The following is a 27791-nucleotide window of genomic DNA, read 5'->3' as shown; positions in this document are numbered from 1 at the left end:
CATTTGGGAATGTCACATATTTTCATTTTGTCTTCTAAAACTAAAAGGTTAGGGGCCAGTGTTGTGGCACAGTGGGTTAAGTTGCTGCCTGTAACATTGGCACCTGTATGAGTCTTGGCTGCTCCACTTCTGATCCAGCTCCCACTAACATTCCTGGGAAAGCAATGGAAGATGGCCCAAGTACTTGAGTTTTTGCTACCCATGTGGGAGAACCAATAGAGTTCCTGGCTCCTGGTTTCCACCTGGCCCATCCTAGGCTGTTACAGCCATTTAGAGAATAAACCTATGAATGGAAAATCTGTCTCTGTAACTCTGCCTTTCAATTAACACATCTTAAAAAAAAAAAAAAAACGGAAAGGATAATTCTTAGTCAAAGCACATTATGGCTGCAAAGAAATGTTTTGCTTTTAGATTTTTACCGATTATAGTATTTATAAATTATTAATTAAATCTCTTTAAAGTACTCATGTGAATGTTAAATCTACTCTCATTTTAATTACCCAACTTCCCAAGCCAAATTTGGAAATAATAACAGCATTTAACACCTCTTTCTGCTGATTTGGTAATTAAGCAAAGCATCTGTCTAAATTTACTTTAATATTTTAAATACCTTGATCAGATATTTTACCTTATTATAGAATAAAAAACAGATTTTTTTAAAAAGATCTTTGCATTATACATTTAAATGAGTTGAACTTTTAAGTGAATGTTTTGTCATTACAGCTCTTATTGTGTCATATGCATGATAGATTTTATTTCATTTATTCTCTTGCTTCAAAATTTCCATGGGAAATCCTAACTGTTCAGGGACACAGTACTGATGGCCAACTCTGTGGTTCACGGTAACCATAGCAATAAATGTACTAAAAATAAAGAATGCCTTTTGGGCACAGATGGTATCATCTTACTCAGCAGGAATCAGGTTCACAGGCAGTGGTATCACCTGGACCTGGGAATCCTACGTGACAGTAACTTGATACAACATTAAGCATCTAATACAGATATAAAAACTTAACAATTTTATCTTATATTCAGATAAGACTTTCTAGTGAAACTAGAAACAAACTACATCTGTTGATGTTAAATAATTTCCAAGAAGGAAACATCAAGTTCCTATATTTAACCAATATGGGGATTTAACTCAAGATACTATTCTCTTTAATTCACGACCTATTAATGATATCACAGAAGGCCTGTGGTGATGGTGACTTGGCACAGGTTCTATAACTGGAAGGTACTTTCTCCATCCCATGGCAAGGATGTTAAATCTTAGCTCTGCCTAAGCATTCTGACAGCTGCTATTAACTTTCCCATTGATGTGTTGATGATAAAACACCATCAAAGGTCAAAAACAATTTATGCATAATGCAACCAGTTACCCCATGGCCTTTGCATGTAATAGATATTGTTCTTTTTTGTTGGTTTGGCTTCTTTTGTCAAAGTTACAAGAACAGAAGCCCTGCACATGCAAATAATAGAGCATGCTGACCCAACCTTCCTCCAATGTCAAGTCAAGGGTGCTCCATCCAAGTGTAACCAGAACAAAGGCAGAACTCTGCACCACTTTCTCTGAATTTTGCTCAGTTGCTTAACAAATATCTATTGAGCACCTCCTATGTACCGGTGATATCCATGGACTAAAGGTACATCAGAAACAAAACAAATTCTTCTCCTTGTGCTTACATTCCAGGGCAGGATTGTTATTTATTTTTCTTGAAGCTGACTGACAGTGGGGATTCTCACTACCTGGAAGGCACCAGAGACATATTACGAACCACACACTTTTTTTCCAGAAACATAAATCTGAAATCATAGTTTAAATTAGTAACATCTGTGTCTTGATAATTTTTTTCCCTCTATTAGTAAATTGCACAAGATATTTTACCCTCCTAATAAAACATATCTTGCCTTATTTTATAACTCAGAAACTGTTTTAGTTATTCTTCTCTATCAGATTATAAATCTTGAAAATCTTGTCTTATTTATCCTCTTATCTTTCACCAATGCCTTGCACATGGTAAATGTTCAACAGATGATTTACTGGGCTCAACTCCATTTTTTTTTAAAGATTTATTTTATTTATTTGAAAGAGTTACACAGAAAGATAAGGAGATACAGAGAGGTTCACTCCCCAACTGGCCGCAAAGGCCAAAGCAGCACCAATCCGAAGCCAGGAGCCAGGAGCTTCTTCTGGGTCTCCCACGCGGGTGCAGGGGCCCAAGGACTTGGGCCATCTTCCACTGCTTTCTGAGGCCATAGCAGAGAGCTGGATCGGAAGTGGAGCAGCCGGGACTCGAACCGGCATCCATATGGGATGCTGGCACTGCAGGCAGTGGCTGTACCTGCTACGCCACAGCGCCAGCCCCTCTACTCCATTTTTAAATGAAGACTTTATCATATCATAGTAAGTATAATAAGTATAAATTCCCACATAAAGTACTTATATACAGTTATACTATTTTTCTTTCACAGTGTTTTGTGGAAAGTAATTTTATTTACTTTTTATTTTTAAATTTGTGTTTATGGGGGCTGTTAACTCCTTTTTCCTTGACCATATAGAATCAACTCTTTAAAAGTAATGAGCCACTGAAGAACAACAGCAGATTTTGAAAGTTTCATAATGTGTCACTTCTCTATCCTATATAAATCATTCTTTTCTTTTTAAGTCAGAAGTCTCCATCTTAGGGCCAGTGTTGTGGTGGTTAAGCCACTGCTTCCGAAGCCAGCATCCCATATTGCAGCGCCAGTTCAAGTCCTGGCTGCTCCACCTCCAACCCAGCTCCCTGCTAATGTGCCTGTCTAACTCTATCTGTCAAATAAAATAAATAAATAAATAAATAATTTTTTTTGACAGGCAGAGTTAGAGAGAGACAGAGAGAAAGGTCTTCCTTCCATTGGTTCACCCCCCCAAATGGCCACTACGGCTGGCGTGCTGTGCCGATCCGAAGCCAGGAGCCAGGAGCTTCCTCCTGGTCTCTCATGCGGGTGCAGGGCTCAAGCACTTGGGCCATCCTCCACTGCCTTCCCGGGCCAAAGCAGAGAGCTAGACTGGAAGAGGAGCAACTGGGACAGAATCTGGCGCCCTGACTGGGACTAGAACCCGGGGTACCTGTGCCGCTAGGTGGAGGATTAGCCTAGAGAGCCACAGCGCCGGCCTTAAATAAATAAATCTTAAAAAAAAAAAAAAAAAAAAAAAAAAAAAAAAAAAAAAAAAAAAAAACACATTGAAGCAAGCAGTTTGAAAAATTCAAAAATACATAATCTGTACCAATGCAAAATATACCCAAAAACACTTTTTTCAACCTTACTTTAAAAATGCCTGATGGGGCCAGCGCTGTGGCGTAGTGGACTAAGTCTCTGCCTATGGTGCTGGTATCCCATATGGGTGCCAGTTCATATCCCCACTGCTCTCCTGATCCAGCTCTCTGCTATGGCCTCGGAAAGCAGTGGAAGATGGCCCAAGTGCTTGGGCCCCTGCACCCACGTGGGAGACCCAGAAGAAGCTCTTGTCTCCTGGCTTCAGATCAACCTAGCTCCAGTCTTTGTGGCGATTTGGGGAGGGAACCAGCAGATGGAATACCTTTCTCTTTGTCTCTCCCTCTCTCTGTAATTCTACATCTCAAATAATAAAATAAATAAAAATTTTTAAAATGCCTAATCACAGAGTATTACTGTTAACAGTTCTGTTTATTAATGCTCAATTTTGATTGCGGCAATGAGGTTACAGGTCCTTCTCAGGAGTTTTATTTCTTGTGTGGGCACTAATTTAAATTCAAGCTCCAAATGTATATAACAAATACAATTGAAATTCTCAACCTTTAACTTGATCAAACTTTCATAGCACCCAGGTTGATTCCAGCATTATCTAGATTTCAGACACATGGTCAGAAAATTTAGGTTATTTCTGAAAATGTTTTGCAGAAAAAGTGGTGGTGGTGAGGCCAGCATTGTGGCACAATAGGTTAAGCCACTGCCTGTGATGCCAGCATCCAGTATGGACGCTGGTTTGTGTCCCAGTTGCTCTATTTGCATTACAACTCCCTGCTAATGCACCTGAGAAAGCAGCAGAGTATGGCCCAAGTTCTTGAGCACTTACATCATGTAAGAGACCCAGATGGAGTTACTGGCTCCTGACTTTGGCCTGTCCAGGCCCTGACCGTAGCAGCCTGGGAAGATCTCTCTCCTCTCACTGCACCCACCCCTTATCTCCGTAATTCCACCTTTCAAATAAATAAATAAATAAATAAAAAGTGATGGGAATTATGGTTTTCCTATCTAGTATATAAGTCTTAAGGTCTGGACATAGGGCATTTACCAAATCATATCTAGAGAAAGTGCTGTGAGCCAATGCCAGGAAACCCATGCAAATGGGTTATGCAAGTAAAATTGTGCAAGGGCATGAGCATAGATTAGAATTCAAGGTGATCACTAAGCCAGGCAGGAAAAGAAAAAATGGAGCAACACAGGACAGCAAGTGACAGCTGATGACAGGCACTATTGTTTATCTATCGATATATATTATATAATATATATATTAGATAGATAGATAGATAGATAGATAGATAGATAGATAAATCTATAGTGCTAGATCTCACCTGTTAGGGATGGTCTGGTCATTTAAAGACTCTGGATTGAAAAGGATACTAAACTTCATATGCTAGCAAAATTCTAGAGTTGCTATGTCTTTAGTTTTCCAAAGGAAAGTTAAAAGACACTGAAAGGTCAGCCATCTCCATGGACATGTCACTGGTTTTAAGCAAATTGATTACCACATTTGTTGGCACAGTTTTATTTGCTTCTTATACTTGGTATTCTTTGAACTTCTTTGATTAATAGCCTTTATCTAATTTGTAATTGTTAAGCTGTTATTCATCCAAGTAGTTTTTTCTTCTTCTATCCCCAATATTCTTATCCAGGGACTCCAATAACACATAGATTAGGCTGCTTAAATTTGTGTTATGGCTTCCCTGATACTCTGGGTTTATTTTTTTTTTCTTTCAGCCTTTTTTATCTCTGTGTTTCATTTGGTATATTTCTATTGATGTGTCTTCAGATTCACTAATCTTTTCTGCAGTATCTAATTGGTAACATCATGCAATGTTATTTTTCATCTCAAACATTGTAGCTTACATCTAGAGGTGTTTTTTTTTTAAGATTTATTAATTTTTTGAGAGGCAGAGTTACAGAGAGAAGGAGAGACACAGAGAGAGGTCTTCCATTGTTGGTTCTACTCCTCAAATGGCTGCAGTGGCCAGAGCTAGGCCAATCCAAAGCCAGGAGCCAAGAGCTTCTTCTGAGTCTCTCACAGAGGTACAGGGGCCCAAGGACTTGGACCATCTTTCACTGTTTTCCCAGGCACATTAGCAAGGGAGCTGGATGGGAAGTGAAGCAGCCAGGACTTGAACCAGTGCCCATATGGGAAGCTGGCACCACAGACTGAGGTTTAACTTACTACACCATAGTGCCAGCTCCACATGTAGAGTTTAAATGTGCATCTTATATCTTCCATGTCTCAACATGTTCCGTCTCTATCTTATTGAACATGTGAGATATGTTTATGGTATCTGTTTTAACATTCCTATCTTCTGAATCTATTACCTGTGATATTTCTGCATCTAATTCTAATGACTGACTGTTGTGCGCATTATGGATCCTACTTCCTGGATCTTTGCAGTTTGGTTGCTTTTATTATTAAATGACAAACATTGTAAACTTTACTTTGTTGGGTGCAGAATATTTTTGCATTCCTATAAATATTTTTGAGCTCTGTTCTGAGATATAGTTAAATTAATCATAGAGTTTGATCCTTTTGATGCTTGCTTTCATACTTTGTTGTATGCAGTCAGATTAGCCTTTAGCATGGGGCTAATTTTTCCCCATTAATTTTCCCTCACTACTAAGTGACCTATGAATGTAAAATTTTCCACTCTGTGTGATATGAACTTGAACCATTCTTGTCCTTGTGTGAACTTTGAGGATTGGTTCCTCTGCTCCATTAAGATAGTTCTTTCCCTAGACTTGGGTAGTTATTTTACTCATATGCACTTACTCAGCTGAACACATGAGAGTGACTCAGATTCCTAGAGCTGTCTGTGCTACTCTCTCTCCTCTGGTACTTTGCCCTGAGAACTGTAGCCTCCCTGAACCCTGTATCCACCAATGAAACTGACTACCAGGTTCTTCTTGAGCTCTTCCTCCTTTGCCATGACCTGGAAACTCTTTCCAGGCAGCAAACTAGGGTAATCATAGGATCACCTCTCTCAGGGATCACTGTCCTACTCTACCTGATGTCTAGAGACTGAAAACTGTCATTGCAATACATTTTGTCTGATTTTTTTTTTTTTTTAGTTGTTTCTGGCTGGAAGGGCTTCTAGTCCCTGTGACTCCAGCTTGCCAGAGCAGAGTCTACGAAGTCAATACAACCATCAGTGCTAGCATCCAAGCTTCTGCACATCCTGCAATTTACCTGATGTTTTATTTTCAAATATTCAGGCCTAGAAACTTGATCCATCCATTCACCCATCAAGGAGTTCAGCACTCTAAAATCTGCCCCTTTTCTATATTATGGAGCTGTTCTTGGGAAGCAACTACCAAACCAAAGACTATCTTTTCCCAACCCCACTACAGCACGCACCATAGTGTGGTCACATGTCTAATTTTCACCAGTGGGATGTGAGTGGGGGGTGAGGGGTTTCATTTTCAGGACAAAGCTTTCAAGAAGTGGGTTGCCTTTTCCACATCCGTGCCCTTCCGCTGGCTGAGTGCTGAGGATAACAAATACTCTGTCTATATCCTAGAACCTCTTGGAGGGCAGAATTAGTCTTGTTCTTGGGACACCCTCAGCATTCAGAGGGACATCTGGCACATTGTATGTGCTCAGTGAACAGCTATTGGATATATGCATGAGCTAGACTAGGTACTCATAGATAAATGTCCAAAATATATATACAAATACTATATATATACAAAATAAATATACAAAGCAATTTTCCAAACTGATTTCTTAATCTAGCAAGGACTGTAAAAGTTCATAATAAGAAGTTGATGGCACAGGAATTTACTCTGCTGCATTTTAAACGTCTTAAACAATAAGAATTGCTTCATTCAAACCATCATCTCCTCTTACTTAATCTTGCAACCGCTCTTGGGCCCCAGGAGTTTTCAGACCCAGCCTTAGTCTCCAATCCTTCTTCCCCAATGATTCCAGTATGAAGTGTTCCTTTTATTCTTGTCTTTAGCCTATAAATATAGTTTTAAATCCTTTTTTTATAATTGATTTGTTCTTACCACAGAAAACTATTATTATGTTTTTAAAAGCATTATTATACATGAACAATAATCAAAGATAATATTTTCCCAGTTATTTGGTGTCATCATCTAAGTGAATCTTCCAGGTAACTCAATTCTAAAGAACATTAAAACCTTTTAAAATATTTGAACCATCTTGCATAAACAGCCTTCTCACATGCACTAATATTTCTCTTCCCCTTGAAACAGCATGCATGAAACATCCATTAACCTTTTTCTGACTCAGGCTGTGATTAAAGCATCTGTTATTGCACTGGTCCATGGTATAGAGATGCCCAGAAACTAGATGACTCCAGATGCTTTTTCTGTCATTTTCATCATGTATTCTTTTGCTTCAACCACAACCAGCTGCCAATTCTTAATCCTGGTCCAGCTCCGGAAGCCCCTTTCCCATTTCTCATCTCCTAATAACATAGGAAGTCAGACAAATGAACTTGTTAGCATTTGTGATAAAAATAGCAAGACTCCAAGGATCTTATAAATAAGCTGAATTGATTTGGTGGCACCTTTTTTGTACACTCAAATGCCTTTTTTTCTTATTTCCTAGTTCTTGACTAGTTTGTTGGCTAAAATTATTCCCTAATAAACAAAGTGTTATATATATTATATATAATTATACATATAAGTCATAACATTGCATTACTCAATAAGAGTTTCACATCTGCATGTCCTCTTAGGAATTCTTTCGGAATAAGGACTGAAAGAATCCAGGACTCTCTTTACGTACCACTAACTGGCGCATAGTAGGCTCAGAAATGTTTGTTCAATAATAAATGAATAAATGGATATTATAGCATAGCTTCCTGGTATGATAGGATATTTTTTTTCTGCTGCTTTGCACTTAACCATGGGGAGAAAAGTTCAGGTGCCAGATATATTTTTGGAAACCACTTAATTACTAATTTCTGCACCTTGTTTTGCTTGTGAAATCTGATGATATGACTCTATGGTCAGCTTCTCCTGTGGAAACCTAGCGTATCAAAATTAGGTGGTTATTTTATCCTTCTCAAGAATTTGAACTTCCAGAACATCAGAGAAACCGAGACAGGATATGTGACCAGGAAGAGCAGACAGAATGTTTGCTGTGACAATGAAGTTTTGACTGCTCAAGCCACTGCGATATAAGGAAAAGCACTGGATAAATCATTGGGAGGCCTGGGATCTTGTCTCTAGTTCTGCCACTACATAATTGTGAGACTTCTCATTGTATTTACTTGCGTTAAGCCTCAGTTATTCATCTGGGCTGGGAGGACAGGGGCAGGAGGCAGAGAGAACATGTTTGGACTCATTCATTGTTCTGAATCTTGGCTGCACATTGAAATCATCTTGGGAGCTTTAAAAACTACTGACCCCTGAGTCCCAGTGTCAGAGATTCTGCTTTCATTAATCCGGGGTGGTATTTGGTCTTGGGGTTTTAAAGCTCCTCAGAGAGAGTCTTGTGTGCCGCCAAGTTGATAACCACGGAATCTGATGAAAACGTGAACATTTGTAGGTTCTCTATTGCGTGTGGAGAGAGAGGCTTAAGCAGTCTACCCTTGGGACCAGGAAACTGGGGACCCTGCCATGGCTCTGCTTTAACTCTTCTTGGGCTGTGCCCTTCCCCAAGGTAGAGAGAATGATCAGAGAGATGGGAGGAGTCCGTGAGACCAAGAGGACATGTTCACACAGAGACTCTCCCTTGAGAACCCTCTTTATACCCAAGACATGAAGTTCTTTGGGGACCCTGGGCCTCCTATCAATGCCTGCACTGGCCTTTTTCCAAAGTCCATACCCCAAGGGCAAACCATATGGCAAGAATGCATATCCCTACGCCCAAGGAGTGGCTGTTTATAGGGGATGTGAGTGCAGAATGAACTTGCAGACTGGACTATCCACAGAGGTGGGCACAGTCATTGTGTGAAGGCTGCTGGTGTCAGGGATGGAGCTGGTATGGGACATAGGGGGTTAAATGCCTGGCCCTACTGTTCTGCCAAATGGGAGGGTCATGTGGGCTCCCACAGAGGACCAGAAAATCCCTCAGGCAAAGAGGTGCATGTGTTGGGCTAGAAGTCATATTGGAGTGTACTGAAATGGTAAGAACTGGGGGTGTGCAAAGTGAGTCTGCGTTAAGTCCATTATGATGGTTATATAACCACAGACGACTTTCACTTGGGATGGCGTGAGCTGGAGGTGCTCTAGAACAATAGTTTTCAAGTTAAGGATAGGCACCGATCTGTGTTGAAATTTTCCTCCGTGTATCAAAAAATAAAAAATGTCGATACAACATAGTCTTATATAAAGCTCAAGGTATTCAGGTTAAAGGGATTCTTATTTGGTTGCTGTTTGTATTTTTTATGTTTCCCTTTTATTTATTTATAGGGACAAAAGGTGTTATATATTCGTTTTGGGGTCACGTTGGCTTTTGCCCAAACAAGGCTTGGCAAACATACGCTCCAGTTCCAGTTCCTGTTTCACAAAATCCAGAAATCTAGGAAACTATGTTCCAATACAGAGGATTCAGTCTGGCTTTATTATTCAGATGCAGCCAGTGCCCCTGGAGTCAGCAGCATCTTCATTCCCAACATGGCCACCTCTTTAGCAAACAACAGGCAACAGCATTTTTTTGATTCATTAATTGTTCTCAATCTTACCGCACAAGATCCAGTTTCAAGCAGAAACTCCAAGCATTATTACTTGGCTGACAGTAAACTCTGAGTATTTCATTAGTTAGCTTACCTGAGCCTCAATTTTGCCATTAGCAAAGTGAGTATAATGTTTCTACCAGAGGAGTATATAATTGTATATCGAGTACATATTAAGGTATGTAAGATATAATAATAGCTGCCACTCACTACATGCCTACTTTCAAACAGTATATCCCATAATTAAAGTAGCTTTGTAGGCCCCAGGAGGGAATATGTGCATGAGAAACTCTCCCATGGAGCCTGTATCCCGAGCCATGGGGAAATAGCCCCATGTGTAGCTTCAGTAAAGCCACACACATGCTTTTGTGTCATTTAGCAATTTAGCAATTTTTTTCTTCCCATTTTATTATAAAAGTGTTCAGTCCTAAGCAAGGGAAGCCAGAGTGCCTGAATATTTACTTTGTGTGGGGAAAGAACTCCTTTGCTGTGTAGCAGCAGAGTGGAAGTAGGTCATCACAAGGACGGAGCAGCCGCAGCAGGATACAAGGATGCCACATCTGTGCTGAGGCTGGGCCTCCAGCTGTGTCCACAGCTCCCTCCAAGTCTGGGACGTTGCTGAGCCAGCTGGTGGCCTTCAGGCTCTGATGATTTTTCTCTCCTCTGACCTTGACTCCCTTTCTCTGCCAGGCTGTGTACTCAACATGTTCCCTTAATGCTTCGCAAAGGAAGACAACAGCTCTAACAGACCATGCAGTCTAGAGAAACACAGCTGGGGGTGTATGGTCATGCAAACAAAAGATTATTAAGTTCTGACCTATAAAAAGAAGATAGTCAAGGGTAGGAACAATATGTAAGCACAAGTAAAACTGAGTTCTGGGCCAGTGTTGTGGCACAGCAGATTAAGCTGCTACCTGCAGTGCGGGCATCCCATGAGTGCTGGTTCTCATCATGGCTGCTCTACTTCTGATCCAGTTCACTGATAATCAGCTAAGAAAGCAGTGAGCAATGGCCCAAGTACTTAGGGCTCCTGTCGCCCATGTAAGAGATACAGATGGAGCTTCAGACTCCTGGCTTTGGTCTAGCCCAGCCTTAGCTGTAGCAGCCATTTGGGGAATGAACCAGCAGATAGAAGATCTCTCTCTCTCTCTCTCTCTCTCTCTCTCTCTCTGTGTGTGTGTGTGTGTGTGTCTCACTTTCTCTCTAACTCCCTTTCAAATAAGTAAATAAATCTTCAAAAAAAAAATTAAGAAAAAGAAATTGAGGTCTCCAAAGAGGTTGAGCTGAAGTGATCAGTGTGGGAGGTAACTCAAGACAGAGTGGGTCCAAGAAGCAAAGGAAGAAAGGGTTTCAATGTGGGGAGGAGAGGACAAGAGTGTCTAGGATAAGGTGTTCCTCCTGGGTTAAGAGATCTCATCAACCTTTTCCCACTCCTGCCAGGCCTTTCCACTGCAGGTAGGAGGTAGAAGAGTGATCTATGCTAAACCAGATCAATTTGAAAAGAAAACTGAAAATATGACTATTAGAGTCTCTTCAGGAAATAGCTTAGCCAGGTCATCCACACAGATGCTCAGAACTTCCAACCTTCTTTTGTCAGCCTATTTGTTTTAAAGTCAATGTAATCACTGCATAATTTATATAAATAAATAGTGTCCATCTTAAGAATAACTCAGTGACTTTTTTTAAAAAAAGATTTATTTATTTGAGAAATAGAGTTACAGACAGTGATAGGAAAAGACAGAGAGAGGTCTTCCATCTGCTGGTTCACTCTCCAAATGGCCACAACAGCTGGAGCTTGGCCAATCCGAAGCCAGGAGCCAGGAGTTTCTTCCGGGTCTCCAACACAGTGCAGGGGCCCAAGCACTTGGGCCATCTTCCACTGCTCTCCCAGGCCATAGCAGAGAGCTGGACTGGAAGAGGAGCAGCCAGGTCTAGAACTGGCACCCATATGGGATGCTAGTGCCACAGGCCAAGGATTAACCTACTGCACCACAGCACCGACCCCAGATCAGTGACTTTTGACAAATATATATATTCCAACCACTCAATCGAGAGTAGAATTTCCATTACCTGACCAGCAATCACCAATGTACTTTCTGTCACTGTTTTGTCTGTTCTAGAATTTGTGTCTGAATCCTTTTATTCAGCACAATATTGTCAAATATTTTAGTATAAACACATTTCAGTATGTAATAACAATACTCAATCATAAAGCAAAATTGAAAGAATATTACATTGAGGGGCCAGCATTGTGGCATAGTGGGTTCAGCCATTGTCTGTAATGCCAGCATCCCATATGGGCACCGGTTCGAGTTCTGTCTGCTCCACTTCTAATCCAGCTCCCTAATAATGGCCTAAAAAAGCAGTGAAAGATGGCCCAAATATTTGGGCCCCTGACACCCAGGGAGGGTGTAGGAGGCCAGGATGAAGCTTCCTAGCTCCTAGTTTCCGTTTGGCCCAGCCCTGGCCATTGAGGCCATCTGGGGAGTAAACTAGCAGATGGAAGATCTACCTCTCTGTGTGTCTCTCCTTCTCTCTGTGTTTAAGTGTGACTATCAAATAAATAAATAAACCTTAAAAAAAAGAAGAATATTATAGGCCGGCACTGCGGCTCACTTGGCTAATCCTCCGCCTGTGGCGCCAGCACCCCGGGTTCTAGTCCCGGTTGGGGCACCGGATTCTGTCCCAGTTGCTCCTCTTCCAATCCAGCTCTCTGCTGTGGCCCAAGTGCTTGGGCCTTGCACCCACATGGGAGGCCAGGAGGAAGTGCCTGGCTCCTGGCTTCGGAATGGCACAGCACGCCGGCAGTAGCGGCCATTTGGGGAGTGAACCAACAGAAAAAGGAAGACCTTTCTCTCTGTCTTTCTCTCTCACTGTCTAACTCTGCCTGTCAAAAAAAAAAAAAAAAAAAGAATATTACAGTGAATATTCATATACTTGACAATGGATTCTACAGTAGATTTTACTAACTTGCTTGAACAGATCCATTTAGCCATTTATCAATACATCTTGATTTTAAAAAGATTTATTTACTTTAAAAGCAGGCCAAAACCAGGATCCTAAATCTCCATCCAGGTCTCCCATGTGGGTGGCAGGGTGCGAGCATTTGGGCTATCTCCCTCTGCCTTCCCAGGTGCCTTAACAGGGAGCTGGGTTGGAAGCAGAAAAGCTGGGACGTGAGCTGGTGCTCATGTGGGAAGTCAGCGTCGCAGGTGATGGCTTTACTTGCCATGCCAAAACGCTGCTTTGATCTGTCTCATTTTTTGAGACATTTTATAGATGGCCCCTAAATTCTTTGGCATACATTTCAAAGATATTTTTAATGTTGCATGAATCAGTTGTTTGCTCTCTTTGGCTGGTGAGCTGTATTCATGGATATTTCCAGATATTGGTTGCTGTGAGTCAGGTTGCCATGAACATTTGTGTAGATGTCTTTGTATGGATGTAAGTTCTCATGCAGTATGAGTAAGTACTTAGGAATGCTTTTGCAGGATCACATGGAAAGGGTATTCAAAAAGTTCATAGTGGGCAGGTGTTTAACTTAGTGGTTAAGATACTGATTAGAACACCCACGTCTCTATCAGAGTACCTGGGTTTGAATCTTGGCTTTGGCTTTCAATTCCAGCTTCTTTCTAATGCAAACCCTGAGAAGCAGCCATGATGGGTTCAAGTAAATGGGTTCCTATCACTCAGGAACCTGGATTGAGTTCCCTACTCCTGACTCCAGCCTGTCTTGGCCTTGGCGGTCACCTGCCTTTGGGGAGTGAATCAGCGGATGGGAGCTCTGTCTGTCTGTTGATCTGTCTTTCTTCCTGTCTCTCCCTCTCTCTCTGTCTCTCAATAAAAGTTCATGTGATATGTGTGTTATTAAAAGTTGATTCATGCAGGGCTGGTGCTGTGGCATAGTGGGTAAAACCACCGCCTGCAATGCTGGCATATAATATGGGTGCCAGTTCAAATCCCGGCTTCTCCACTTCTGATCCAGCTATCTGCTATGGCCTGGGAAGGCAGTAGAGAATGGCCTATGTCCTTGGGCCCCTGCACCCACGTGGGGGACCCAGAAGAAGCTTCAGGCTCCTGGCTTCAGATAGGCCCCGCTCTGGCCGTTGTGGCCATTTGGTAAGTGAACCAGTGGATGGAAGACCTCTCTCTCTCTCTCTCTCTCTCTCTCACTTTCTCACTCTGCCTCTCTGTAACTCTGCCTTTCAAATAAATAAATACATCTTTAAAAAAAAAAAAAAAGGAGAGAGATGCATGAATTTCAAAGTTTGTTTACATCAAAAGAAACTTATTTTTAATTCCATTTTACATGAACTTTTCAAAGCACTCTCATAACTTTTTACAAAAAATCCAAACTGTTCCCCAGGGTACTGTCCCACTTTACATTCCTGGCAGCCTTGTATTAGGGCTGCAATTGTTCCACACTCTCACTGACACTTGACTTCACTCTGGATTTTAGTCAATCTGATAGCCTTTCAATTTGCATTTCCCGGATAACTAATGATATTGAGAACATTTCACATGCTCATTGGCCGTTTGCATATCCTATTTTGTGATGTATCTGTTCAAATTTTAGTCCACTTTAAACATGAGTCATAACAACTGTGTTACTCAGTTGTAAACTGTCCTTACATATTCTAGTTCTGTGTCCATTGTGATGTGGGCATTTTCTCCTAGCTATGAATTGTCTTTTCATTTTGTTACCAGTGTTCTTTCAGAGAGCAGATTTTAAATGTTGGTAAAAATCAATTTATAAATGTTTTATTTTATGGCTAGTGCTTTTTTTGTGGGTTTTCCAAGAAATCTTGCCCCACCCTAAGGTTGAAGACTCTCTGTTCTCTTCTAAGAATTGTGTAGTACACAGCAGTGAAAATCAATGAACGATATCAACACATGACTGGAATATTGAGCAGGGAAAGGAAGACACAGAAGATGACAGTTCAATATAAAGTTCAAAACCAGTCAAGTCTAACCAAGCTACTGTTTAGAGATGCCTACGTAAGTGTTAACATTTATAAGGAAGGTTATGAAACTTATTAACTACAAAGTTAGGTAGTGATTACCTCTAGGGGGAGGAAGTGGGTTACGACCAGGGAGGGACACACAGAAGCCCATTGAGACACTTCCATTTTGTGTTTCGAGTGCTGATCACATGAATGATTGATTTGTAACCCTTCATTACATTCTGCATTCATGTTTTATGCACTTTTATGGATTCTTCTTTACTTCATGATCCTAAAAAATTCAATTTCAGTAGAATTCTTCACTCTTACATTAAAAAAAAGTTTGGATAGAAGGGTTGGAAGATAGAGAAAATGACCTGAAAATAAGACAAAAAGACAAAGTCACAGAAAATGTGTGAGAAAAAATACAAACCAAGTTCAGAAATCACAACATTTAAAACATGGGCAAAACAGGAAAGGACACATCACCAACTATAGTCTTTTAGAACAGAAGGAGGTGTGTTTCCAGATTAGTGGCCCTGTGGGCCCAGCCCAGTGAATGAATGTTGTGAATGCAAGGGACACATGCACAGCTTCACAGTACTGGGGACAAGGAGGAGATGATACATACTTCCAGAGAAGAGAGTGAGGAAAAAGCTCACTCATGAAAAAAAAAAAAAAGGAAACAAAGTGACTTTGGACAACTCAATAGCAAGTCCAATTGCTAGAAGACAAGGGAGGAAATGCTACTCACATTCTGAATAAAACTCATTTCTAATCTAGAATGTCTATGCCCAGAGTGAAGGTAACAAAGTCATTTGTAGACTCCAAGTTATCACTCATTCTCAGGAAGCTAATGTGGGGTGTTGCTGGACCATAAAGAGGTACTACACCAAGATAAAGTCATGGGGTCTAGGACATAGAAGATCTGCACAAAGGGAGACAAATGGAATTGTCAGGCTGATGATGGGGGAGGACCTCGGGAAGACAGCTGAGCACTCCCTGTAGAAGGAAACTTCTGTGCTTCCAGGTGGGAGCACACCGTAAGGCTCTGGAAGTGACTACTCCAAGAAACTGGAATTAATAATCAACCTACATGCCAATAAACTGAGATAAGATTTGGATAACTGACAATTAAAGATTCGATTTAACTTGAAAGCCAACAACCAAGAAGATTATTAACTTGAGGGGAAACTCAAAATTGTGCATGATAGGAAAGGTAATCAGAGGTTACTACATAACTTGACTGTGACTATTGTTTGCATGGTTATAATAGTGTAAGGACTAGAGGTTCATCTAATAACGATAGAAACACAATTTTTTAAAAATTCATTTGAGAAACATAGAGAGAAACAGAGAGAGAGAGAAAGAGAAAGGGAGAGAGAGATCATCTGCCTACTGGTTCACTCCCCAAATACCCATAACAGCTAGGGCTGTGCCAAGCAAAGCCAGGAGCCAGGGATTACATCCTGCTCTCCCACGAGGGTAGCAGGAACCCAAATACTTGAGCCATCACTTGCTGCCTCCTAGGGTGCACATTACCAGGAAGCTGGAATCAGGAGCAGAGCCAGGACTCAAGTCTAGGGATTCTGATAATTGAATTTGGACATCTTTACTGCTTGGCCAAATCTCTGCCTTCATTCATGATTTTTCTTATTTCTTATCATTTTTATTTTTTTTAGAGATTGGAGATGTTGTATCTTCATTCCTTTTTTTAAAGATTTATTTATTTATTTGAAAGTCAGAGTTACACAGAAAGTTGAGAGGTAGAGAGAAAGACAGGTCTTCCATCTGCTGGTTCACTCCCTAGATGGCCGCAATGGCCAGAGCTGGGCCTGTCCAAAGCCAGGAGCCAGGAGCTTCTTTTGGGTCTCCCACGCTGGTGCAGGGGCCCAAGCACTTGAGCCATCTTCCACTGCTTTCCCAGGCCACAGCAGAGAGCTGGATTGGAAGTGGAGCAGCCGACACTTGAACCAGCATGCATATGGGATGCTGGCACTGCAGGCAGTGGCTTTACCCGCTGTGCCACAACACTGACCCCTCTTACGCTTTTTTAAAAGTATTGATTTATTTATTTGAAATCCTTTTTTTAAAGTATTGATTTACTGATTTGAAAGGAAGAGTTACAGAGAGAGGGAGAGATAGAGGGAGAGACATTTTCCATCCACTGATTCATTCATCAAGAGGCCGCAACAGTCAGGTCTGGGGCAAGCCAAAGCCAGGAGCTGGGAACTCCATTTGGGTCTCCCATATGGGTTGCAAGGACCCAGACACTTGGGCCATCATCTGCTGCCTTCCCAGGTGCATTAGCAGGAAACGGAATCAGAAGTGGAGCAGCAGGGACTTGAATTGTCGCTCACATGGGACACCAGCATCACAGGTGGTGGCTTAACCCGCGGTGCCAAAATGCTACCCCCATTCATGATTTTGTTTAATATTTTATTTATTTATTTGAGAGGTAAAGTTACAGAGAGAGAGAGAGGGAGAGACAGGGAGAAAGGTCTTCCATCCATTGGTTCACTCCCCAAGTGGATGCAATGGCTGGAACTGGGCTGATCTGAAGCCAGGAGCCAGAAGCTTCTTCTGGGTCTCCCATGTGGGTGCAGAAGCCCAAGCACTTAGGCCATCTTCTACTGCTTTCTGAGGCCATAGCAGAGAGTTGGATTGGAAGAGAAACAGCTGGGACACAACCAGCGCCCATATGGGATGCTCGTGCTGTAGGCAGAGGTTTAGCCTACTATGCCACCGTGCCGCCTACCCCCATTCATGATTTTTAAAGGTTCCTTTCCCTTTCTTCCCTCCCATCTTCCCTTCCTAATAACCCCACTCTAAAGCCTTTATGTGGGGCAGGTAAAAATAAGCATCAGAGTGGCTGTCTGATGTGGAATACCAAAGCTAGAGCAGGTTGAGGAGTGTGTCTGTGTAGAAATAAATATAGGGGCCAGCACTGTGGTGTGGTGAGTGGAGCCGCTGCCTGCAGTGCAGGCATCCCATGTGGGCACCGGTTCAAGTCTCAGCTGCTCCTCTTCCGATCCTGCTCTCTGCTGTGGCCTGGGAAAATAGTAGAACATGGCCCAGGTTCTTGGACCCCTGCACCCATGTGAGAGATCCGGGGGAGACTCCTGGCTCCTGGCTTTGGTTTGGCCCATCTCTAGCCATTGTGGCCATCTGGGGTGTGAACCGGCAGATGGAAGACCTCTCTCTCTCTCTCTCTCTCTGCCTGCCTCTCTGTAACTCTGCCCTTCAAATAAGTAAACAAATATTTAAAAGAAAGAAAGAAATATAGAAGCAAGCACTGTGATGCAAAGGGTTATGCCACTGCTCGTGAGGCCTGCATTACACATTTAGTACCCATTTGAATTCCAGCTATACGGCCCAGATCCAGCTTCCTGGTAATGAGCCTGGAGAAGTAGCAGAGGATGATTCAAATACTTGGGTCCCTGCCACCCACAAAGGAGACCTGGATGGAATTCCTGGCCCTTGGTTTCTATCTGGCCCAATCTTGATTGTTGTGGGCATTTGGGAAGTGGACTAGCAGATGGAAGATCTCTCTCAGTCTGTCTCTCCCTCTCTCTTTGCCTTTCAAGTAAAAAAATGTTTTGCCTCCCAAAAGAAAAATAAATACAAATGTAAATTCATGCATTTGAGAGAGCTTTGGAGCAGTTACCCCCAATAACAATAAGCATATATAGCACCTAGATCTTGGATTCTAAATAGAAAATGCCTCACTAAAAGAAACCATAACTCCTTAAAGAAATGGTTCATTCTAGCACTGGGACAGAGAAAGGGTAATTTGTACATGGAATATGTGTGTTTGCTGGAAAGGAAAAAAGTACTCAAAGAATCAGAAAGACACATCAGAAGGACACAGAAGCCAACTGGGAGGGGCTCTGTTAGCCAAATATGGGACAAGCTGAGCATCAAAATACATAATGATTGACATAAATTTTCACTCATCAAATCAAGTAGGGAATCACTAGTCGGTGGTGATATAAATGGTTGCAGGTGCATGCCAGACTGTGCTCACGTAGAGCTCTTCCTGCTTAGCGCTTCCCTGTAGCTTCCTGTGTGGTGAGTTCTGCAGGTCGCAGAGCCTGTTGTGCCAGTGCCCACTGCTTCTGCCCCAGCACCAGGCAGAAACTGTGTGTGAGATTCATTTGGGCTCAGGGGCAGAGAGTTCTCCTTCTCAGAACATTGTCACTGGAAGATTTACAATTGAAGAATGCAACTAGAGAGTTGGCAGCTGACTACAATACTTAATGGACAACCCCAAATAGTCCAACAGAGTTCGCAGCACTTCACTCATCTAATGAGCTTTATGATGGAGTTGAAGATGGTTTTGGAAATTGCTTCAAGAACAGGCAAGAGCTCTATGCACTACCACCTTTCCTGCCTCCATTCTACTGCAACCTTATTAAAGAGAGAGGCAATCTCTCAGTTGGCAGAAACTTGTACATGAAGACGCTGGCTTCAGTACTGTCAATTTAAAAGCAGAAGGGGCTTCTGGTAAGAAGCACCTTATCACTGTCAAGTGGAAAGCCAAGTGCTCTGCAGAACCATCGGATTGTTTTGTGGATTCTCCTGTTTCATTTTCTTTTCCCTAGACACCAGAGAGCTCCTTAATAAGCACTCATAGTCAGATTTTGGCAGCCTTAGAATCACTGAAGGCTTTCTTGGGTGTTGTGGGTAAAATTGATGAGAAAATCTGTGTACCTGAGCCAGAAAAACCTATTCAGAGTGCTCCAGCATGCAGAATGGCATTAGACAATAATGCTCCCATGAATACAGAGGTAGACCCCAGACATCCTCTTATGCTTCCTGGGTGCTGCTTTCTTGGAGCTGACCGTGTGGGGAAAATTCTGCGAACAAAGCCAAGCAGAAACATACATTTAAGGAATCCAGAAAATTTTCCATGACAAACTTTGGAAGACATCTCAGAAATTGATTTTCAAGCTTGTGCTGCCCTGGAAAACATCTGATTTTACTATGCTTGTGGAATGTGTTATGTCTATCAACTTGATGGTGCCACTCCTGAACATATGTGCAACAGCTCCCAGTGTGGACCACCTTTCCATCAAATACTTGTGTGAGTGATTGAAAGGACTGCTCACCCCTAGACAGTCTTGACATAATATTTAGTGACTGTTCATATTATAGTAAGCCAAAGAGCTTGAACATACCTTGAGGAAACCCAGAAATAAGAATATAACATTTCTGTGATGAACTGGTGATTTTTTAAAAATTACTGAAAGGATTTTATTTAATATCTTTAGAGAAAATATAAAGCAAGACCTACTAACATTGCTATGGTTTGTACATTGTTTGTTCCCCCAGGGTTTGTGTGTTGGAATTTGGTCCCAAGGGTGGTAGTATTAGGAGGTGGCGTGCAACCAGTAAGGTGGTGCCTAGTGAGAGATCCTTAGATCAATTGGCTACATGCCCTTGAAAAGTTTAATGCTATTTCTCAGGGAGCCTCCATTAGTTCTCATTTGAGGATTGATTGAAGAGCCTGAGCCCAAGCTTCCCTCAGTCCGCTGAGATTTTGAGATGTGATCCTGTACTCCCCCACATGCCCTGTGATCTTGTAGGGCCTGCGCTGTGCCGTTTGCACATTTAGCCTCTAAAACTGTGAGACATTTAAGCCTTTTTGACTTCGTAAGTAATCTGCCTCAGGTCTTTTATTATAGTAACACAGTCTGACACAGAAAATCAAAAGGAAAAGTCTGATGAAGCCTTAATAATATGCGTCTGCCTTTGTCTCTTCACCAAGAGTAAACTGGGAAATTATAGGCTGAGTTCAACAGAGCTTTTTCTTTTTTTAATATTTATTTGAAAAGGCAGAGAGTTACAGAGAGGCAGAGACAGAGAGAGAGAGAAAGAGGTCCTCTGTTTACTGGTTCACTCCCCAAATGGCTGCAATGGCTGGAGCTGGGCTGATCCGAAGCCAGGAGCCAGGAGCTTCTTCCACGTCTTTGACGTGGGTGCAGAGGTCCAAGCACTTGGGCCATCTTCTACTGCTTCCCCCAGGCCATTGCAGAGAGCCAGAAACATATGAAATTGGAAGAGGATCAGAAGAGGCGCAGCTGGGACTTAAACCAGCACCCATATGGGATGCCAGCATTGCAGGTGGTGGCTTTATCTGTTATGCCACAGTGCCGGCCCCCAGAACTTTCTACATCTGTTATCTTCATACTGACCATAGAGATAAATGTATACCAAGATGGAGATGTTGGCTTGATGAATATATGTAGATTAATAAAATCTTGATGAAGTTCATAAAAATGAATTTGGCAGCTCCAAATAGCTAAATTTTTTGGAAACTATTGCGTTCAAAAGTTCTTGAGATGCATGATATTTTTGTCTTCTCCTTCTGCTTTTCTATAGAAAAAAATACATAGTTTGTTAAATTTGAGTTATCAAACTCTGTATTTTGTGCACTCTGTAAGAATGCTAAATAAGGGCTGGTGCCACGGCTCACTAGGCTAATCCTCCACCTGTGGCGCTGGCACCCTGGGTTCTAGTCCCAGTTGGGGTGCTGGATTTTGTCCCGGTTGCTCCTCTTCCAGTCCAGCTCTCTGCTGTGGCCCATGAGTGCAGTGGAGTACGGCCCAAGTGTTTGGGCCCTGCACCCACATGGGAGACCAGGAGGAAGCACCTGGTTCCTGGCTCCCGGCTGCGCTGGCCGTAACAGCCATTTGAGGGGTGAACCAATGGAAGGAAGATCTTTCTCTCTCTCTCTCTCTTTCTCTCTCTCTCTCTCACTGTCTAACTCTACCTGTCAAATAAAAAAAATTATACAGGGAAAAAGAATAATTTCAAATGGAGAAACTTGTCAGACATGGCAATAATAAAGTGAAAAATCAAAGTGAACATTATCAGTTTTGTGCCACCTGACAGGATAAAATAAGAAGAAGAAATTGCTCCTGTGATATTTTGCTTAAAATCTTATTTTGTCTGATATCAGCATAGCCACTCCAGCTTTCTTTTTTTTTCTTTTTGAAAAATTTATTTTATTTATTTGAAGGGCAGAGTTGCGGGAGGAGGGGAGGAGGAGAGAAAGAGAGAGAGAGAGATGTCTTCCACCTGCTGGTTCATTTCCCAGATGGCTGAAATGGCCAGGGGGATGGGTCAGGCCTTGTCCAGGAACCACAAACTTCATCCGGGTCCCCACATGGGTGCAGAGGCCCAAGGATTTGGGCCATCTTTGCCTGCTTTCTCAGAAGCATCTGCAGGGAGCTAGATTGGAAGTGTTGTAGCCAGGACTGATGCCTGTATGGGATGCTTTAACCATTATACCACAACACGGGTCCTATGAATTCCTAGATTCTAAATAACTTTCATCATGGTATATTTTCTGAATTTTATTTTCCTATTCATAATTGTTGTTAATATCTTACTGTGCCTCATTTATAAAATACTTTATCAAAGGTATGTGCATATAGGAAAAAACACAGTATATGTAAGATTGGGTACTCTGTGTATTCAGGCCTCCACTTGCAGTCTGAGAACACACACACAGACAGAGACACATGCACACACACACACCAGTAATGGGGAACTGCTGTAGTCACCTCTGTAACTCCTCTCCTGCTGTTCTAGTCCAAGGCTGTATCAGCATCTGCCTGGGAGAACCCTGGTACTCTCTCTGAAGTCTTCACGTCCATTTGTGCCCCTTCAAATGTGTTCCCCCAGGAACTGGACAGTGTCTTCCACATGCTAATATGATCCCAATGCCTCTACTCCATCTCTGTGTGTGTGTGTGTTTTAAGATTTATTTTAATTTGAGAGTCAGAATTACAGAGAGAGGGAGAAAGAGAGAGACATCTTCCATTTGCTGGTTCACTCCCCAGATGGCTGCAATGATCAGGGCTGGGCCAGGCCAAAACCAGGAGCCAAGAGCCTCATCCAGGTCTCCCATGTGGATGCAGAGGCCCCCCCCCCCCCCCCCCCGCTGCTTCCCCAAGTAGTTTAGCAGGGAGTTGGGTCAGAAGCGGAGCAGCCAATGGAGGAACCAGTGCCCATGTGGGATGCCTATGCTGCAGATGGCGGCTTTACTCGCTACGCCACAGTACTGGTTGTTCTACTCCATCTTTCACTTAAAATACTAAAGTCGGGCACCTTTACTCAAAATTTCAAGGGTTCTTGCTGTATATTTAGATCAGAATTCTAAATATCAGCTGCTTATAAATGAAACAGGCAACATGGTACAGTTTTCAGCCTGTATTCAGTGAGAGAAATACACAGGAAAGTGAGGGTTTTTTTTTTTTTTTTTTTTTTTTTTTAGGGGAAAAGAAGTCTAGAGTAGAAAGAAGTCTAGAAATTAAGTTGGGTTGATATCAGGCAGAGAGCAGGTAGGGAACCAGGTGGAGCAAGTGTGCAGTTAGGAGCAGCCACAGGTAATGTAGCGTGGGCAGAAAAGCAGAGAGCAGGCAGCCAGAGGCCACAAGCCCAAGGCTTAGTGAGGTGGAATAAGGCCATGCCAAGATGGCCGCTGGCAAGTGAGTGTCAGTTACTCAGGAATGGCTTTGAAACCCACCTGGCAATGGAGCCTGCCGGGCAACAGGCTGTGATTGGTTAGGGCATAGACCGCCCCTTGACCGGATTGGCTGCCTTGGCTATATAAGCTGTTGTACCAACTGAAATAAATGAGCCTTCGGGCTGCTCACCTCTGGCCCACTTTCACCCAACTCTCAGGGTCGTATGGTGACTTGCGCCTCTTGCCCCCACCACACTCCTCATCTCAGAACGAATCCATAGCAACAGCGTGGGACAACAAGGGGCCACTCCAGCTTTCTTTTGGTTGCTGTTTGCATGATACGTATTTCTCCATTCTTTAACTTTCATCCAATTTCTATTTTTTAATGTAAAGAATGCCTCCTATAAAGGCATACAATAGGAACATAGTTTTTGTTTGTTTGTTTGTTTGTTTGTTTAATGCTATATAGCAACCTCTGTCTTTGGATTATTTAATACCTTTTCATTTAATGTTATCATTGACTTAGTTGGATTTATTTATGCTATTTTACTTTCTGTTTTCTATGTTTCAGGTCTTTTCTGTCCCTCTAATCTGCCCTTCTGTGTTTTGGAATTGTTATTTTTGTCATTATTTAGTGTTTGCCCCAGATTTACCGTATACATATAATCAGAAGTAGGTTCAAGTTTATACTAGCTAGTTGCAGTTATTCCTGTATACCTGTATTCTCTCTTCTTTTCTTTTGTGGTATTTTACACAACATATTTAACATTAGTTAATGTTACACACCTAACAGGACATTGTTATAATTATTTCCTTACCATTTGTTCCCATTGTCTTAGTCAAATACAACTTTATTTCCACTCACTGCCTTTGTGCTATTATTGGAGGTTTCACATGTATTACATTCCTATATGTTACGGGCCCAACATTCCATTTTTTATACAATAAGTTAATAAGAGAAAATATTCACTTAAATTATCTTTTACAACTAGTTATAAAATTATCTCTCTGGTGCTTTTTGCTTTGTTTTGTTTGTGGATTTGAACTACTGCCTGGGATCATCTGCTTTCATCTGAAGAACTTCCTTACGTGTCCCTGTAAGACAGGTTTGCTAGCGTAACTTCTCTACTTTTTGCTCCCTTGGAAATGTTTTTATTCCACCTTCATGTTCATAAGACTGCTCTGCTGAGTAAAGGATTTTTGGTTGCAGCTTTTTCCTCTGGGAGGTTTGACTGCAATTTCCAGTGCTGCTGGTCCTTAATACTTTTACTGAGAAGTCATTGTTGACCTTACTGATGTTTACTGGTAATTAAGGAATTGTTCTCTTGCCCCTCTCCCCACCTGCCTTGTCTGACTTTGAACTTTTTCACTGTGATGTGTCTGTTGTGGATCTCGATGTGTTTACCTACTGGGACTTCGCCGAGCTTCCTGGGTGTGTAGCTTCCTGTTTCTCAATATATTTTTGAAGCTTACTGCCATTAATCCTTTGAATAGATTTTCCCCCCTTTGTCACCTTCCTCTCCTTCCAGTATCCTTATTTTATTGGTCCCACATTTCTCTGACACACTTTTCATTTTTCTATTCTTTCTTTCTGTTTCCCTTGGCTTTGTGTAGTCTCAATAGATTTATCTAAAAGTTAGTTTATTCTTTTTTCTACCAGTGCAGATTTCTTCTACTGTGGGGCCCCTAATGAAGTTATTTCAGTTACTATACTTTACAGTATTTCCAGAATTATGCTGTCCAGAATTTCTATTTGGTTTATTTTTATAATCTCTGCTGCTTTATTGATATTCTTTATTTGATGTAACATCAAATAGATATTATCATTGTAACTTCCTTTACTTTGGTTATACTTTTCTTTAGTTCTGTAAACATGTTTATAATGGCTACTTTGAATTCTTTCAAAATGATAAATCCAACATCCGGTCATTCTCACAGGTGGTTTCTGTGCTGGATTTCCCCTCGCCCCTGCTCCAGTGTGTGGGTCGTATTCTCTTGTCTCTGCGCGCCTCATAATCGTTTGTGAAAGCAGGGCACTGAACATAATGCACTGTAACAGCCCTCAGGACTGGTCTCTCCCCAGTTACTGTTACAGACTGTCCTGGTCTTCTGATGATTTGACTTAACACTTTTCTGGCTTTAGATATACAAAAGTGGTATGCATTTGAGAAGCAGCTGTACTTCAGATTTCGAATTTTGATCTGTTCCTAGGGTGGCAATATGGAGTACAATTCTCTATCATGATATTTTCAACAGTAGTAAGCCATATCTCCCACTAGACCACGGATCACAAGGGTATACTGCACTGGGTTGCTAAGCTGTGATGGTTGGTAGGTTAGATGTATTAAATCCATCTTGACTAATGATAGTTTCAACTTTTGGTGGGTTTGTAAGATAAAAACCCTATCATAAATTGAGAAGCATCTGTTTTTGCTTGTTTAGTGACTGCATTACCTGAGGCAAATTCACTGCATACCACCAGCACCACACACAGTTTTAGTTTTTTAAAGTTGTCACCTTGGATGGCAGTGGCTTCTGACAGAGCTCTCTTCCTCTGGTTCCCTGACCACCTCCAACTGTTAAACTCCGCTAACTGCTGGCTTTGTTCCTTTGTTTTTAACAGTACCCTGGATATAAGTAACTATATAAACAAATCCAATCAAATGTGTACTCCTTTGAAGGAACAGGTATTAGTTGTTTCATATTTTATTTGTTCTTATCCAAGAAGGGCTCCCCACCCAGCTGTATTTTTTAAATTATTTATTTATTTATTTTTTATTTATTTATTTGAAAGGCAAAGCAACAGAGACAGAGGGAAAGATGAATGGGAAAGAGAGAGAGAGAGAGTTCTTTCATCTGTTGGTTCACTCCCCAAATAGCTGTGTGGCAGGGCCCCAGGGACCAGTGTCATCCTCTGCTGCCTTCCCAGGCACACAGCAGACAGCTGGATCAGAAGTGGGCTAACCTGCAGTGCCATAATGCAGGCCCTGCTCCCAGCCATCTTCATCTCTGGCTCTTTCCTGCAAACCAGCCAGCCTACAGTTCAGCCTTTACAGTCCCCCCGGTGATAGCCACAGGGGACGGGTTCCCTGACTCCCTATGAGTATCACAATCTGCACATGCTCAAGTTCCTCTGTGAAACGACGCTGTGTTGGCATACAGCCTATGGACATGCCCCCATCATTTTAAAAGCATTTCTAGATCACTTGTAATAGCTAATCAATGTGCATGCTGTGCAAATGTATTATTCAGGGAATAATGACAAGGAAAAAAGTTTATGTATTCGGCACAGACATGATTTTTTTTTTAATTTTAATATTTTCAACCCATGGCTATTTGAATCCACAGATGTAGAATTCAAGGATATGGAGGGCCAATTTTATTCTGAACGTGTTTGGAACTGCCTATGATCACGACCTTTTGGGAACAGACTCCGAGCTGTTTCATTCAAGGATTCCTTAACGTCCCCCACATACACACACACACACACACACACACACCACTCAATCCCTGAGCCAAGACCCTGGGCCTGGGGACCCAGCTTCTCTGTGAGTCACATCTCTGCTCCTCGAGTCTAGGTGGACGAAGGGAAAGGGCTGGCTGCCCTGCCGCCTTCTGTCTTCACACAACTGCCGCCTGAGGAGCCGCAGCGAGGGTAGTCGGGCCCCATCCTTCTCGGCGCTCCTACCCAAGGCACAGCCTCTGTTCCATGAGTTGGGGCCGGATGGGAAGAGGGGCTCCCCATTTGTTAACTGCTCGGGGCGGGTGAGAGCCCTGACATCTTGCTTCTGACTGGGAGCCCCCGGGCCAGGGCCGGAAAGCTCTGTGTTCTGGAGTTTCTGAGCAGAGACGGGGAAGAGATCACCGCCTCTGGCTCTCTTACCAAAGAATTTTTGTAGATTTTTCGGAAGAGGTATTTCTTCACTGGCTGTTTAACCTCTGGGGCCGTATCCAGGCGCTTCGAATAGTTGTTTGCCTTCGTTCTAAACAGTTTTCATCCGTTTCCCTGGGGATGAATCAGCTGAGCTCTCCACGCAAGCTAACTCTCATTCCCTCACGCTTAAAACTGTTTCGAGAAAAGTTAGGAAATTTCCAAAAATTGCCAGAAACCGGTTTTTGGGAGCAGATTATAGCGTTAGCCCGCTCCGGTGGCTACTTCTTGTCCTAGCACGTCCGCAAAATGCCCTGACCTCGAATCGAGGACCAGCACCACCCAGCCCGGGCTGCACCGAGGACCCAGCCAGTCACCGCGCTGTCAACAGGAAGCAGCGGCCTCAGCTTCTCAGAAGAGCAGCCGCCCGGCAGGGACTCCGGGGCCGGTGAGTGGGGTCCCCGGGCCTAGCTCCGCTGCAGCCGGGTGTGAGACTTCGGGAGGGCGAGCCCAGACCGCGGCGCGCGAGTGGGCAGGGAAGCGCTGCGGGTCGTGATCGCCAGCCTCGCGAC

At 42.5% G+C, this 27791-nt stretch overlaps 1 protein-coding gene and 1 pseudogene across 7 annotated transcripts in view; both read left to right on the top strand.

Annotated features, from left to right (window-relative positions):
* Positions 1–27791, top strand: part of CFLAR (CASP8 and FADD like apoptosis regulator) — an 83210-nt gene that overhangs the window by 5389 nt on the left and 50030 nt on the right. For 2 of the 7 annotated variants that reach the window (XM_089330103.1, XM_089330098.1), the window contains one exon: positions 27517–27667. The exons of 1 other annotated variant lie outside the window; for it this stretch is intronic. In XM_089330103.1, coding sequence (XP_089186229.1) covers positions 27517–27667 — 151 coding nt within the window. Of the gene's footprint in view, positions 1–23131; positions 27668–27791 lie in introns of those variants that run through there. 4 more of the 7 variants (XM_008258954.5, XM_089330099.1, XM_017343027.4 and 1 more) reach the window with 4 other exon arrangements.
* Positions 13342–20178, top strand: LOC100346707 (E3 ubiquitin-protein ligase FANCL pseudogene; annotated as a pseudogene).

The sequence above is a fragment of the Oryctolagus cuniculus genome, chromosome 3, assembly GCF_051225735.1.
Source record: "Oryctolagus cuniculus isolate XC-2025 breed Fujian yellow rabbit chromosome 3, ASM5122573v1, whole genome shotgun sequence".
NCBI lineage: Eukaryota > Metazoa > Chordata > Mammalia > Lagomorpha > Leporidae > Oryctolagus > Oryctolagus cuniculus.
Note: the sequence above shows the minus strand (reverse complement) of the source record. Positions and strands in the feature narration are given on the sequence as shown.